Here is a 14,858-nt window from a genome sequence, read left to right as displayed (position 1 = left end):
CAAAATGTAAACAGTCCACATCCTTTGACCTAGAAATTCCACCGCTCTAAATTTTTCCTGGTGATACACTTGCACACGTGTGAAATGATTTATTACATTGTTTGTAATTGCAAACAAATGGGTACAAATTAAATATCCCTTGATAAGGGCTTGGTAAAATGAAATATGATACATTCATGGAATTGAACACTAGGTAGCGGTTTCAAAGCGGGATAATCTCTTTGTGTATATTGAAGAAAGATCCACAAGATAAACTGTAGGGCAAAAAGTGACGTGTGGAACAGTGCGCATGCTTCCATTTGCAGAGGGAAAAAGAATAGTGCACACATAAAAAAATAGCATCGGATTCAGCCGAGCTTCAGGCCAAGGGAACCTGGACCCCACCTGCCTCCAGTGAGGCTTCTGGAACTTACTCCCCCTCTGTGCTTCTGGGTCTCGCCTGTCAGATGGAGATGACAAGGATTAAGTCCTCGGTTGGGGACAGGATTAACTCAGGATGTAGATGGAGCACTTAGCAGGGCTCCAGAAGGCTCACTCAGCAAAGATAAGGTATTATTCTCAAGATCCTTTGCCAAACATATGAGTAAATTTGGTTCCACTGAAAAATGCAAACGGAATATTCTTACGTTGAGAGGGAATATTTATGCAGGAGGAGCCTCACTGCTGAGCAGTGTTTATATGATTCACTCTGTGGAGGCTGTTTATGATTTAAGTCACGATTGCAATCAAGTCTGATTGATTCAATTTTCTCATCCCTTTCATGGTGAGTGTGAAATACAGACACATAATTTTAAGAACTGGAAAAAGGAATTTTGGGAGAGGAGGAAGTGTCATAGAAAAACACCACCACAACTACAAAATTTGATTTCTGGACTAAATATTAATGACTATACTTTGAAATGGTGATTATGAAAACAAATCATTAAAAAAATTCTATACTAAAGTGCTAGTTCTTACAATAATCATACATTTATTTCAATTTTTGAAACCTGAAGTAAATATTACAGATAATTTAAAATTCATACGTGCAAAATGACCAACATCAACAATTAAAGGCACCTGAGAAAAGGGGAGATTTTGTAAGATCACTGTTTAAAGACTCCCAACAAGACACAGAATTCAATCTCCTTTTTTAAAATGTTGAATGCTATACATTTATTATGATTATTATTTACCCTGCATTGAGTTTAATACTTTTGCTGTAGCCATCCTCCTGGCTAATTTCATGATTTCAGTTACTTCATAGCATGTTTATTGATTAAAATTGTAAGGCCCATTGGCCCGGGTGAAAGGAGGCCCGGGGGGTAAGAGAAAACATCGACCAGTATGAGGTAGGAGAGGCATTGGGACATAACAACCTCACTTGTTCTGGGAATCAACAAGAGACTCTAACTTCCTGCCCAGAAAACAATGGGGCTGACGGGAAGGGAAAATGGGCTTACGCCCCACAACAGACCAACCAACACCTGGCCCTGCTGTATCCTCACCAAATAAGGAATTACCCTGTATAGCAAACCACCCCCTCCCCTAGCAAGCCGCCTTCTGCTTTTACCCCAATAGAAATCCCCCTCATCCAGTACTGGGCGCGACTTCTCTGGCCCCTTTCTCTGGACCAGTGCACCTCGCCCGGGAGCGCTCCCTAATACAGCTCACTTGAAGCTTTCCTCTGTTTCACGGTGCCGTTTGTTAAGATCCGACCTTACAAAAATTTTTTTCAATTTTTCTGAAAAGATATGCTGGATAAAAACAGAAGAGGCTCGATAGTTTATTAATGAAGAACACATATAAAATATGATGGTCCTATGAAGACATCCCAGTACCAAATGAACATCTCAGATGTCTGGAAAGCCATATAAACTAGTTGAAAATATAAAAAGGCCAGAATGAAATAATAAGGCACCTACATAAAAAAAAGAATAAGGACTTAAAAGTTCCTCTATGATACTCTTGTGGAATTCTGATGAATGATTGTGGGATGAAGCTAGATGTTCATGTTATTTTACTATTTCAACAGACAGTGGGAAACAAATATTTCTCTCACTCTTTAAGCCCAAAGATCATCTTGTTAATATGAAAGCATCTAATGTGCAAAGGAAACTTACCTTGTGAACTTTAAATAGCACCTCACAGAGGTTATAGGTTTTTTCCGCTTGGACCCAGTCTAATGTGCTCACCTGCAAGAAATATAAAACAGACACATGAATCCTATGTGCTCTCACCCAGAATAAGGGGAACTGTGTGAGGTGACGGAGGTGCTAACTAACTTGATTGTGGGAACCGCTTAACAGTGTACATGGATATCAAATCATCACACTGTACACTTTAAATATATTCCATTTTTGTCAATCGTACCTCGATAAAACTGGAAAAAAATGTAAAGTATACATGCAAAGACACATGCAATTTTTAGTATGAGAATTTAAACATTTACAACAATGGAGCTAGTCAATGTGTCTTTACCTTCATTAAATTCTAAACCAGGAGCAGAACAGTTGAAAAACTAAACTATATGCCACAGCAAGTTTTGCTGAGTAATTGCACGTCCCCGCTGTTGGCGTGAAGCATGGAGATGTTTAGATACATTATTGATACAAGAACCCAGTAATGGCGGAACTTATCTATTACACACAATTGGGCATAATTTTAGGAATTCATTTTGGATGTCTTTTGCATTATTTTAAGGACCGATTTTAGGTTAAATTTAGAGACTCCTCACCCATTCTGCTATGCTCCTAACTTCTGTTAAGCAGCTACTATCTGTGTGTCTGCATGGCCATCTGTGGTTTGAGCTGTCCCCTTCCATTTAGTTTTCATTGCTGATGGTCACTTTCCTTTCCCCCCTGGAAGACCCCCTCTCCATGCCCGGCTCCCGTGCTCCTGGTGGGTGACTGCTCAGTCCAGGGTGGAGGTGCCCTCGGAGGTGAGTCGGTCCGTGCGTCTCACCCTCTGGGCCATGGTGACTGTTTCAAGGAGAATGTGCCACAGTCAGAGACACAGCTGACACCGAGAAGATGCTTGGACTTCTGGGATGGACCGCTTCTTCCATGGACTTAAAGCGAAACACTTCCACCCTGAGAGCCTTTGGAAGCTGTGTGGGGACCATGTGGCCATCAGTCACTACGATGTACCCGCACTGGTCATCAGCTGTGACACACACACACCCGCTAAGGCAGGATGGTGAGAACAGGGAAGATGGGGGGCCTGAGCTCTCTACCTGCCACTCACTTTCCTGTAAACCTAAAACACGAAGTTTATTAATTAATTTTCAAAAGCAGGTCTTTCTCTTCATTACCTTCTGCTTTGACAATTTTCTATTTTTCTGACCACATCTGATTTGAAATAGAGCAGAGAGTGTAGCTCCTCAGATGTAGTATCTTGGCATATTTTAATATTATTGTGGAACCCTTGTGTGGCCCCAGAACTGACACAGAGAGATATTCTATATTAGATGGATAATTGTCTAATATGCCTTCAGGCTACAAATCTTCACTTAAATTACTTCTTTCAAGGTAAATATTTTATTTTAAATGATAGAATATACTCCCCTAATTGACATCCTTAAAATTACTTCTAGTATTTCTTGCATATTCATAGGTAACTGCTATATGATTTATATGGTAATGTTATAAGATGCTATAAAATTGGTTTTATAAGTGTTATTTAACACATTTTAATGGTGTCTGAAAACATGAGTAGCTGAAACATTATTTCTCAGATTCCAATTTGCAAATCAGAAATGACAGTTCACGCTAAGGAAGGAGAGCTGAGTGCATGAGAAAGGCCAGGGAATCCTGGTTTAATGCAGCCTTTCCAGCATGCATCAGCACACAGGAGAGACCTGGGGTCACCACTCCCCACCGCCGGCTGTTTACTCTTCGTAGGTAACTCAGCCCCAGAAAACCCACCGCCTTCCCCCGCCCCACGCTGCTCCTTTCCTGTCTTCCAGCCCTTCTCCCTTCTGTTTCCTCGTTGCCTTCAACATCTCCCTCTCCCTCATCTTGAAGGAGCTCAGAAACCATCCTTGAAGACAGGACTTTCTCTTTAATTTTTCCTAATTCATTTGCCACAGTCTCTCTGGGCCTTTTAAAAGTTCATTTAGGTATTCTGACACAACGTGTTGGCCACAAGGCTCCACCAGTGTGGTCGGGCTTTCTCGGCAAAGACTGCTGGCCCGGGGATGGAGGAGTGAGGCACCCAGGCTGGGGGGGTCTGAGAGCAGATCAGCAGGGACACTTGTAGATTCACTCCCCTGGAGCCACTTATTCTCATTCCAGAGAGAAATGGACCGGAGGCCCGCCTCCCACGCCCTCCCAAGAGAGCTGTTTATGTTGCCTGAACTCAGAGAGGCTTAAGGACTTCGAGCCCCTCCCGTGTGGCCCAAACCTCTGTGTACACAGAGCCCACCAGCCTCACTGGCCCGCCCGTGAGGCCCGGTCGGAGGGAAGATGCTGTGACTAATTAACAGTCCCCCTCACAGCCACGACCTCACATTTCATGTCAGAATAAAGGAGATCAGTAAACATATGTATTAAAAACCTAACATACGGTTGTTTCTGATTTGGGCAATTTGCCTCCAGCGCGAGGATACAAAAATCCAAGGTCAGACAAAAACATATGCAAATATTTAGGTGCAAATTCACTCGCCATATTTTGTGTATTGCCTTTACAATGAGAAGTTGCTGAACATTAAGAGTAAAATTTCTTCTGTTAAATTCAAATGCGCTGGAGTTTCAGACACACTTATGAATACATACATTAAGCCCCTCAGCGCCCCGTTTCATCCTGGGAGGTAGTCAGCTAGCATTTACCCCCCCATCCTTAAACTGAGGAAAGTGCTGAATAGAGGGTGAGTCAGTGCCTGTGGTCCCACAGCCAGGAAACAGATTCTCTTTACAGCCCAAAGCTTCCAATCATTCACTTACAACTTTTTCTACTTCGGCTCTTTTCCCTAACATTTTGCAGAGTAAATACTTCCATTGTCTTATAAAATCTTTCAGGCCCCATTTTCAAATACACTTGTGTTATTCTGGATAGTATAGGAAAATGATTTAAATCAGCACAATGCCATTGTGTAGCGGTAATTTTGATTTTTTTTTCTATTTAAAAAGTTACAGTGTTTCTGGTTCTGCATGCAAGGAGCTTGAGCATCACCGCTCCTAAGTAACCATCAGCGTGAAGCGGAGCGGGTGGAAAATCAACAACTCTTGTTGGATGCGTAACAGAGGGGGGCACAGGGCCAACCACGGCCCCCAAGCACATATATATTGACAGCAAGTGGATGGAGAAAATATTCCATGGTAACGCTAGTCAGAGGAAAGTAGAGGACTATTACTTTCCTACAGAGCACACTTTACAGTAAGGAATGTTATCAGGGATAAAAAGTGTATGACAAAAAGATGAACAGTCAATTCTCAAAGGAGACACAACAATACGTAACATGTGTGCACCTAACAACAGAGCGTCAGACCATGTGAGGCAAATACAACCTCCAACCATGTGAATGGACTCGAAGCTTCCCCACTAAGACCAGGAACGAGCAAGGATGCCCCCTTTTCACCATCTAACTGGAAGTCCTTGCTGTGCTATATGGCGAGAACCACATATAAAAGGCGTACAGATTGGGAAGGAAGACATAAAACCGTCTTTGATTGCAGATCTTCTCTGTAGAAAACCTGAAGGAGTTGACCAAATGAAACAAACCAAAAACCTCCTGGAAATAATAAGCAATTATAGCAAGGTTGCAGAATATAAGGTTTACATACAAAAGTCAATCACATTCCTGTATGTGAACAGTGAACAATCAGAATTTGAAATTAAAAACATATTACCATTCATATTAACATCCCCAAAATGAAATACTTAGTTATAAGTTTAACAAAAACATATGAGATGTATATGAGGAAAACCACAAAACTTCTTTGATTAACAAAATCAAAGAAGTAAGCAAATGGAGGGATATTCTATGTTCACGGACAGGAAAACTCAACATTGCCAAGATGTCAGTTCTTCCCAACTTGATTTACAGATGCAACACAATCCCAATCAAATTCCCAGGAAGTTATTTTGTGGATATTGACAAGCTGATTCTAAAGGTTATACGGAGGCAAAAGACCCCAAACAGGCAACACATTTGAAGGAGAAGAGCAAAGTCAGAGGCCAGAGACCACCTAACTATAAGATTTACTATAAAGACAGTGCGGTATTGGTGAAAGAAAAGACAAATAGATCCATGGAACAGAATGGAGAGCCCAGAAGCAGATGAATAGACTCATCTGATCTTTGCTAAAGGAACAAAGGCAAAACAAGGGAGCAAAGACAGTCTTTCCAACATATGGTGCTGGGACAACTGGATATACAAATACAAAAAATGAATCTAGACATACATCATACACCCTTCACCAAAAGTAACTAAAAATTGATCATAGACTTAACTGTAAAATACAAAACTATAAAAAAACTAGAAGATAACATAGGAGAAAACCTAGATGACCTTGGGTGTGGTGATGCCTTTTTAGATACAACACCAAAGGCACCACTCATGAAATAATAGATAAGCTGGACTTCATTAAAATTAAAAACTTATGCTCTGCAAAAGACAAAGTTAAGAGAATAAAACAAGGTATAGACTGGGAGAAAAATATCTCAAAAGACACATCTGATAAAGGACTGTTAACCAAAATATACAAAGTACTCTTAAAACTCAGCACTAAGAAAACAACCTGAGTAGAAATGGACCAAAGACCTTCACAGATCCCTCACCAAAGGAGACAGGCAGATGGTCAGTAATCACGTGAAAATGTGCTCCATGTCATATGTTGTCAGGGAAATGAAAATTGAAACAACACAGAGAGACCACCACACACCTATTAAAATGACTAAAATCCAACACCGACAGCACCAAATGCTGGCAGGGATGTGGAGCAACAGGAATTCTCGGTCATGGCTGGTGGGGATGCTGCATGGTGCAGCCACTTTGGAAGACAGTTTCTCACAAAACTAAACATATTCTTCCCATATGATCCATCAATCACACTCCTTGGTATTTACCCAAAGGTGATGAAAGTTTATGTCCAAACAAAATCCTGAACATGGATGTTTATAGCAGCTTTATTCATACTTGCCCAAACCTGGAAGCAACCAAGATGTCCTTCAGTAGGTGAATGGATAAATAAACTATGGTTCATCGGACAAGGGAATATTTTTTCAGAGCTAAAAAGAAATGAGCTCTCAAGTCATGAAAAGACATGGTGGAAACTTAAATGCATACTATTAAGTGAAGGAAGTCAACCTGAAAAGGTTACATTCTGTATGACTCCATCTGACCTTCTGGAAAAGGCAAAACTCTGCAGACAGTAAAAAGATTAGTGGTTGTCAGTGTTGGTAGGTAGGGAGGTACAAATAGGTGGATCGAAGAGGATGTTTAGGGCAGTGAAACTACTCTCTAAACCACAATGGTGGACACACGTCATTGCACATTTGTCGAAACTCATAGAATGTGCAACATCAAGAGTGAGTTGTAATGGAAACTGTGGACTTGGGTGATAAGAGGTGTCTACGCAGGTTCATCCTTGGTAAAACACGTACCGTCTGGGGGGATGTTAATGATGGGGATGTGTAGGGCCTGGGAGTAGAGGGGAATCTCCGTGCCTTCCCCTCTATTTTACTGTAATCCTACAACTGCTCTAAAAATAAAATCTTTGAAAAAAAATTACCCAGGCTGTTTCATGTCTTTATATGTTGTGTTTAATACACAGCCTTTTCATCTCAAAGCAAATTACAAGGTGAATTATTGTCATGTGGTTACCTTTGGAAATGGGTATGTGCTAAACTATATACTATAGTATCACACACACACATCTACACACACACACACATCTACACACACACACATCTACACACACACACACACACACACACACACACACACACACACACACCCCAAAAGGAGCCATGAGAATCCTGCCTTCATGCTGACTTTGGAAATTTTTGTGGTCCATACCTTTCTGATCTCTACCTAACTCTTGTATGTACTAACACTGTCTACTCAAACGTTCTCAAAACACTTGACTTTAATAGGAAAATATTTACATACTTGTTTTCTTTATTTAATTAAAATAGAAATGGAACCGCTAGCATTTTTACCTTAAATGATATGAATGAACTCCTGGAAATCTTTCCAAAAGTCTGGGAGATGGAGCGTCCACATCACACTGTCTCCGGCAGGGAAACTTCCACACCTGAGAACTCGCCGTGCAGAACTAGGGCTAGCAAGTGCACGGGCTGAAGGCTCCGCCTCTGCAGGCACCTGGATGGGGGCCTCACGCACGATCCCTCACCCCACGGCTTCCTTTAAGCTGCAAAGGCTGGCAAGATCCTAATGTAGTGTCTTTGCTTCTCGTGGAATTTGCTCGTTGTTATTTGAGGGTTTCCATCACAAACTGTTTTGAGATCTGCTGGCTCTACTGCCCTCACCTGCCCCCAGATCTAAAGGGCTGATTTTTCCTCTATACAGTTGACCTTTGAGCAGCACGGGTTTGAACCGCGTGGGTCTACTTTTACGTGGATTGTTTTCAACAGTAAACGCATGTAGTAAACACTGTGTGACCTGAGGTTGGTTGAATCTGCGGATGCAGAACCGTGGATACAGAGGAACTGCATATAAGGAGGGTGGATTATAAGTTATACTGAATTTTCCACTGTGTGGAGGGTCAGAGCCCCTAAATCCTGCATTGCTCAAGGGTCAACTGTATTCTCTTTAGAGGATTTGATGATATTTCCAAATCACATAGCTCAGCCACAGAGCTTTAATGCTTATTATTAAATATTTATATTAATAGCTATATTAGATATTTATTTAAATACTTAATATTCACTTTACAGACTATCCAACCAGTAGCCAAGGGGCATCTTCTTCACGTTCAGCGTGATGCTAGATTCAACGGGAACTACAGTAAGAAGCTCCCAGGACGGCGGAAAATCAACAAATTGGTTTGCAGCATTTACTAACAGAGAGAAACTCTCCATAAGCCAGCTTTCAACCTCACAGCACCTCTCAAGTAGCCACTTGCTTTGTACTTGCTTATAGGTGATATTTAGTAAGGAAATTTTAAAATTATATGAAGACATCAGGAAGTACACAAATAAATCAACTCAGTCTAATTTTTGGAGCGAATATTTATAAATACGACTGGCTTCATCCTTTCATTTCTTCCTGGGAATTACTAGTATTGATTACCCTGGAAAATAGAAATTATGCAGATTCAGGAGAAGCAGATGGCTTCTGCAACTTGTGACCATGCAGAATCCAGTGAGATGACACGGAGGCTCATCTGGTCTCGCAGCATTAAGGACCATCTACGTACTGATGCCTCCAAACTCATCCTGCCAGACAGATGTCGTCCCTGCACTAGAAACAAGGGTACCTAACTCTACTCGAAAATCTCCTTGGGGCATCTCTAGATGTCTCCGGCTCAGGAACCCCCAGCGCTCACTACTGTGCCCCCCGTGGGGCTCCGTCTGGGGCGCCAGTGGCATCCCCACACGGCTGGAACCACAGCCACAGGCACCGAGTGGTCTGCACCTGTGTGCATGTCTCAGTGGGCTTCTTAAATTCTGCTGCGTTCTAGGGCTTCAGAGGCTGCGACGTGCTATACTGATGGGATGTACGATTTTATACTCACACCTAAAAATCACAGTGTGAAACTACAGGCTTTCTTCAGGACAAGACAGTTTTCATATTTCAGTGATGTGAGACTCTAACCTGCTAGCGGGCAAGTTTGAATGGATGTGAAAAACTTACATTAGCCTCTGGCTACCCTAACTCCAGTGTGATCCGTAAATGAACGCGGGGCTCATTCAGTCTCACAGGTCTGCATCCTGGACATCACTTCCAGACTCCCCTGGGGTCTTGCTTTTCCTTTACAAGTAACGGCATGAGATAAACATATAAAAAAGGCCTCCCTCTTTTTTTGATGTCGACAAAACTATACTTATCAAAAGCTGTTGCTGCTGATGACTCTGAGAAGAGATGGGGGCGGGGTGGAAAGTGTCTCCTGCAGAAACTGTTAGGAATGCGAGTTAATGAAAGATGCACCTGCCAGGAAACGTCTTTACTGGGAGAAGGAGATGTCAGTTATAGGAAAAGACGACAGGGCAGGTGTTTCTTTCTTCTTTTTTTTTTTTTTTAAATTGTGCAATTCAATGTTTTTTAGTATGTTCACAGTTGTGCAACTATCACCACAGTCAATTGTAGAAGATTTTCATCATCCCCCAAAGAAATCTTGTACCGTTTAGCTGTCACCCTCCGTCCTTCTCCACCCTCTCAGCCGTAGGCCGCCACTAAGCTACTTCCTGTTTCTATGGATTTGTCTGTTCTAGATAGTTCATATACATGATACAATATGTGGTCTTTTGTGACTGGCTTCTTTCACAGGTGTTTCTTTACTACAGGGTAACGCCGCCCTTTCTCCATATCAGAGATGCAACTCTGTCTCAGAGGAATTAGAAATCAGGTAAGGGAGGAGACCTTGGGCAGAGAGAAGAGTGGGCAGAGAGACAGAGAGAGTGACAGACAGACAGACAAGCATTTCCTGCAAAGCACCTGCTTTCTGCAAACACCTTCTGAACGGGCCCCGCAGAAGAGACAATATGCTGCCGGATCCCACATAATCCAGAACCGGCAATCTCCGGATTTCCAGAACGTTTGCGATACGGGGCTGATGGCCACATGTAACTATCAGCTCACACGGGAGGCTCACGTCCAGCTGCAGGGAAGTGGAGTGGCTTTGCTAGGATTATGTGCAAAGTAAGCGAAATCCCCCAGGGCACAGACGCTAACGGGCAATCCAAGGAGCGGCCGCCAGCCCAGCCCTGGATTCACCCAAACCTCAATTTACTGGTAAGAACTGGGCCAGTTCACCTCGGTTCACGGAGGAAACCAGGGTTCCTCGCGCGGCCCTTTCCATCTCTGAGGGTCACCTGAGCACCTCCACCAGCTGCACCCAGAATCAGGGGGGGCAGGCGTCTGTGAAAAGACGCGGTGCATCCCGTGTGTGCCTAGAATACCCGTAACGTAGAAGACGTTGTCGCCAAACCAAAGGGAGGAGTAGATTGTGAAAGCTGCTCACCGGTGCCAGGGAAGCCGGGCGGGGAGGGACCCCGGCCCCGACGGGGGCACATGGGGAGGACTCAGCCCTCGGCCAGGCCAGAGCAGAGAGCTGAGCAGATTTCAAACTTCTAGGAATGATATTTACGGCAGCAGAAGGCCTGCTCCGGGCAAACCCGAGCAGCTGAGGTCAGCAATTGATTCGCATGATATACGCTGCTGGTGACACGGATCGATGCAAGAAGATGGGCCCTGGGATTTTAAAGTAAACAAGCCAAGCCTGGTGTTAATACAGATGGCATTATCCATATGGTGCTTGTGGAGATCCCCTGAGCCCCCACATTAGAATTTCTGTCCATGAAATTGACACTGCCATGGGAAGTGGATGAAATCGTCTTTCACTGTAACAGGTACAGAAATCTGATTAAATATTTAAAGCATTTCTCATAATTTAGAATGTTGTACTATGTAGGGAAAACTTATACCCTGAGAATATTAATTAACAAGAAAAGAAAAATTAGGAGAACTCTCAGGCGTGTGACCTGGGACATCTGTCACTTCCTCCCCCAGTTCTGCAGGGGGGAACCCTCCTTCCAGGTACATCGGGTGCAGGTAGGGTGACCCTTTCCTCCTCTCCCAACTGTCACAGGCCAGCGGGAGGTCCCTCTGCTTGGAGCCTCACGGTACTGATTCTCGACGCCCCTCCCTGATCCACCACTCACGCCCCAGCCGCCTTCCACATCACTCACTGCTGTAGCCAGAAGTGAGGCCATCGGGGTTATCTGTGGTTATTCTTATGTTTACTTTGTTAGACAAAACCATAGAAAGTTACATTTAGCAACAAAGGCTAAATAACATTATTGCATTTGAGAGGAACTCAATTATTATGCAAATCTGTAGATAACCCTCCAGCATCAGTAAATTCACAGCCTTGGTTTATGAAAAGCTTGAGTCCCTGGTGGAATACTGGCCTGGGTCCTGGGGAGAGAAAAGAAGTCCGTGGGAAGAATGGTGAGGTCTGGTGGCATCCGTGCTTTAGTTCCCAGTGTTGTGTCACTGGTAATCCTTCAGTTTCAGCAAACAGACCACAGTTCTGTACGGGGTCAGCCCTCAGAAACCTGGAGGGAGGCTACGTAGGAATTCTCCTACCCTGTGCGCAAGGTCTCTGTCCATCTTTTCTTAAACCATTTATTGAGGTATGATTGACGTTCAGAAAGCTATACAAATTTAATGTATACAACTTGATGAATCTGAAGATGAGAAAACACCCAAGAAAGTATCACCCCCGTGTTTGCCATAAACACATCCATCCCTCCAAAGTCAGAGAGGACACGTGCTGTGAGGGTGTGAGCAAAGGGACCCTCGTGCACTGTTGGTGAGAATGTAAAATGGTGCAGCCACTGTGGAGATGGTATGGAAGTTCCTCAGAGAGATTAAACACAGAACTGCCATACGATCCAGCAATCCCACTTCTGCATATTCACCCAAAGGAAATGAAATGTGAGCCTCGAGACCCCTGCCCCCGCATGTTCATCACAGCACCGTTCGCAGCAACAGGACACGACACAAGCACAGTGTCCACTGATGGATGGGTGGATAAAGAAGATGTGCTGTGTGCAGACAATGGCACAGCATTCAGCCTTAGAAGGAAGGAAATCCCTTTATTTATTTGTAATGGCAGAAAAGTAACAGCACTGTAGTAAACGGCATCTAACTGTTTCGATGCCTGAAGCTATCAGGTTCTGCTGCTTTTTGCAGCTCTGATGTTTGGACTCACAGAAGGTGAAATTGCTTTAATTGACAAACTTGGAGGCAGGGCACACACATTATATTTGGTCAGCTTTGGGAAAATGGCGCTGGTAGGAATTAGAAAATGAATTGTAAACTGTAGCATTCACCGTTAAATTTCTATCATGGGCCCTACTACATCAGGCTGTTTGTTTATTTTTATAAAACTTGGAAGATATGAGGGAAAAATAGCTTTTTAAGTTTCATTATTTGACCGTTAAATTAGAAATGTCTTAACAGAAGGGTTTTCTTCTGTTTTGTTTGTTTTCTGGATTCTTCAGCTATATACGTGATGCTCTAAGACATCTAAGCCTTTACTTCCCCACGTCCCAGCCAGCTATTTTAAGCAGGAAAACACTCTAATGTCTTAACGGCTGTTCGATGGAAGGAAAACCATGGACTGGTTGATTTACGGATTTAGAGTAAGAAAAGCCAGCAGGTCCACACAAGAGCCCTTTCCATCTGCGTACGTAGGGGCGGAGGAGGACGGCCGGCTGGTCGTGCACCCTCTCTGGCCTCTTCCAAGCGCTAGATCAGATCCTTGCTTCTCTTACAAGAATGGCCTCGTCGGCATCCCTCCCAGAACCCCGGAGGCCTGCTTACCGGAGGAGAGGTGAAGACGTAGAAGGACGAGCCCTTCAGGGCCAGGAACTTGGATCTGAAGGTTTGAGAGGAGCCGGCCCCTCCCAGTCTCTCGCTGACCCACCCCACGTGGACGACCTGCGGAGCAAAACCTTCAGAATTAACAACCAGGCCTTAGGAGAAGCACAGGGCCACCGGGGCGGAGAGAGCAAAGCAACACACCACGGGCCGCAGACAGGGACGGGGGAGCCCTCAGCCACGCCCAACCTCCGATCAAGTGGACGCCACAAAGATGTGTAATATCTGGGGTCAAACGCCCAGGCTTCTGCACTGGGCCGGGCTCGAAATTTGAGCTTCTCAGTTCTCTTAGTTTGGGCCAATGCTGGACGTCTCAGCTGCCTCACACTTGTGCCTCCCATATGTAGATTTTTACAACCACGGTATTTAATTACATCCTATCAGGGGTTAGTATTTGTAATCTGTCTATGAGGTTGCAAAAGCAACTATTGTATTTTCCATTTTTGTAGTAAATATATCGTTAATACACGTGGGAGAAATGATTGTTTCTTTACAGTTCAACTTCCCAGCAACAGTGAAAATAACACAACAATATTAGATTCCCACAACTGGCACTGACTATCTAGTGACACAAAATGCAAACTATAACATATCGGAAAATGTTTAAAAAGTTAGCAGAGATAGTAATACAATTTAAAAATTGAGTGCATGAATTTAAACCAGTACTAAGGGAAAATCCCCGTGTTGTCTCAGCTAAAACTGTAATGTGACACGTACTTTGCACATTTAAACAAACTTAGTAGTAAACTATCATAGACAGGCCGAGGGCTTTAGGGGATGAACATCCTCTGCGCTGTCTGAAGGGGCTGCCCTCCAGGTCTGGGGACCGCAGCCCTCGGGAAGCGCCCTCACTGCAGCCGCGTGAAGTGACTCGAGCCGCAGGGGCTCAAGGTAGGTCATTTCCTTTCCATTTTTACTTGCTAAATCACTGACAGCTTTCACTCACGCCTGGTGAAAGACTTCCCAGGTCAAGATGCCAGGTAAAGTTTTACAAAAATCCTATTTTCACAGTGTTCCTGGTGATGGAAAAGAGAAAATTAAAGAGTATCATTCTACGGAGAGTGGTAGCCACAGCTAACCAGTCCAGGTGTTGAGCAGAAGTTGTCTAGCGCATCAGTGCCCTAGATACAGAGCTTCGTAAGTAACCCGAATATTCCACTGGCTCATGGACTTGTCTGTTCCCTCTCGGTTTAGCTATTGTCTTGTGAGGCTTAGGGTCACATCAATGTGATACAGTTTTAATGTTATAACAGAGAGTTTTATTATTAGTAGACAAGACAACCTTATCTCATGTGTCCTTGGACTC

At 43.6% G+C, this 14,858-nt stretch overlaps 1 protein-coding gene across 1 annotated transcript in view; it reads right to left on the bottom strand.

Annotated features, from left to right (window-relative positions):
* SNTG2 (syntrophin gamma 2) overlaps positions 1-14,858 on the bottom strand; it is a gene marked incomplete at both ends in the record, with an annotated part of 199,834 nt that overhangs the window by 28,319 nt on the left and 156,657 nt on the right. The window contains 2 exons of the mRNA XM_082851560.1: positions 2,103-2,174; positions 13,496-13,612. Of these exons, the coding sequence (XP_082707686.1) occupies positions 2,103-2,174; positions 13,496-13,612 (189 nt within the window). The remainder of the gene's footprint in view (positions 1-2,102; positions 2,175-13,495; positions 13,613-14,858) is intronic.

This window comes from Leucopleurus acutus (genome assembly GCF_964270905.1).
Source record: "Leucopleurus acutus genome assembly, chromosome: 12".
NCBI lineage: Eukaryota > Metazoa > Chordata > Mammalia > Artiodactyla > Delphinidae > Leucopleurus > Leucopleurus acutus.
The sequence above is the reverse complement of the archived record's forward strand: the minus strand, read 5'-3'. Positions and strand labels throughout refer to the sequence as shown.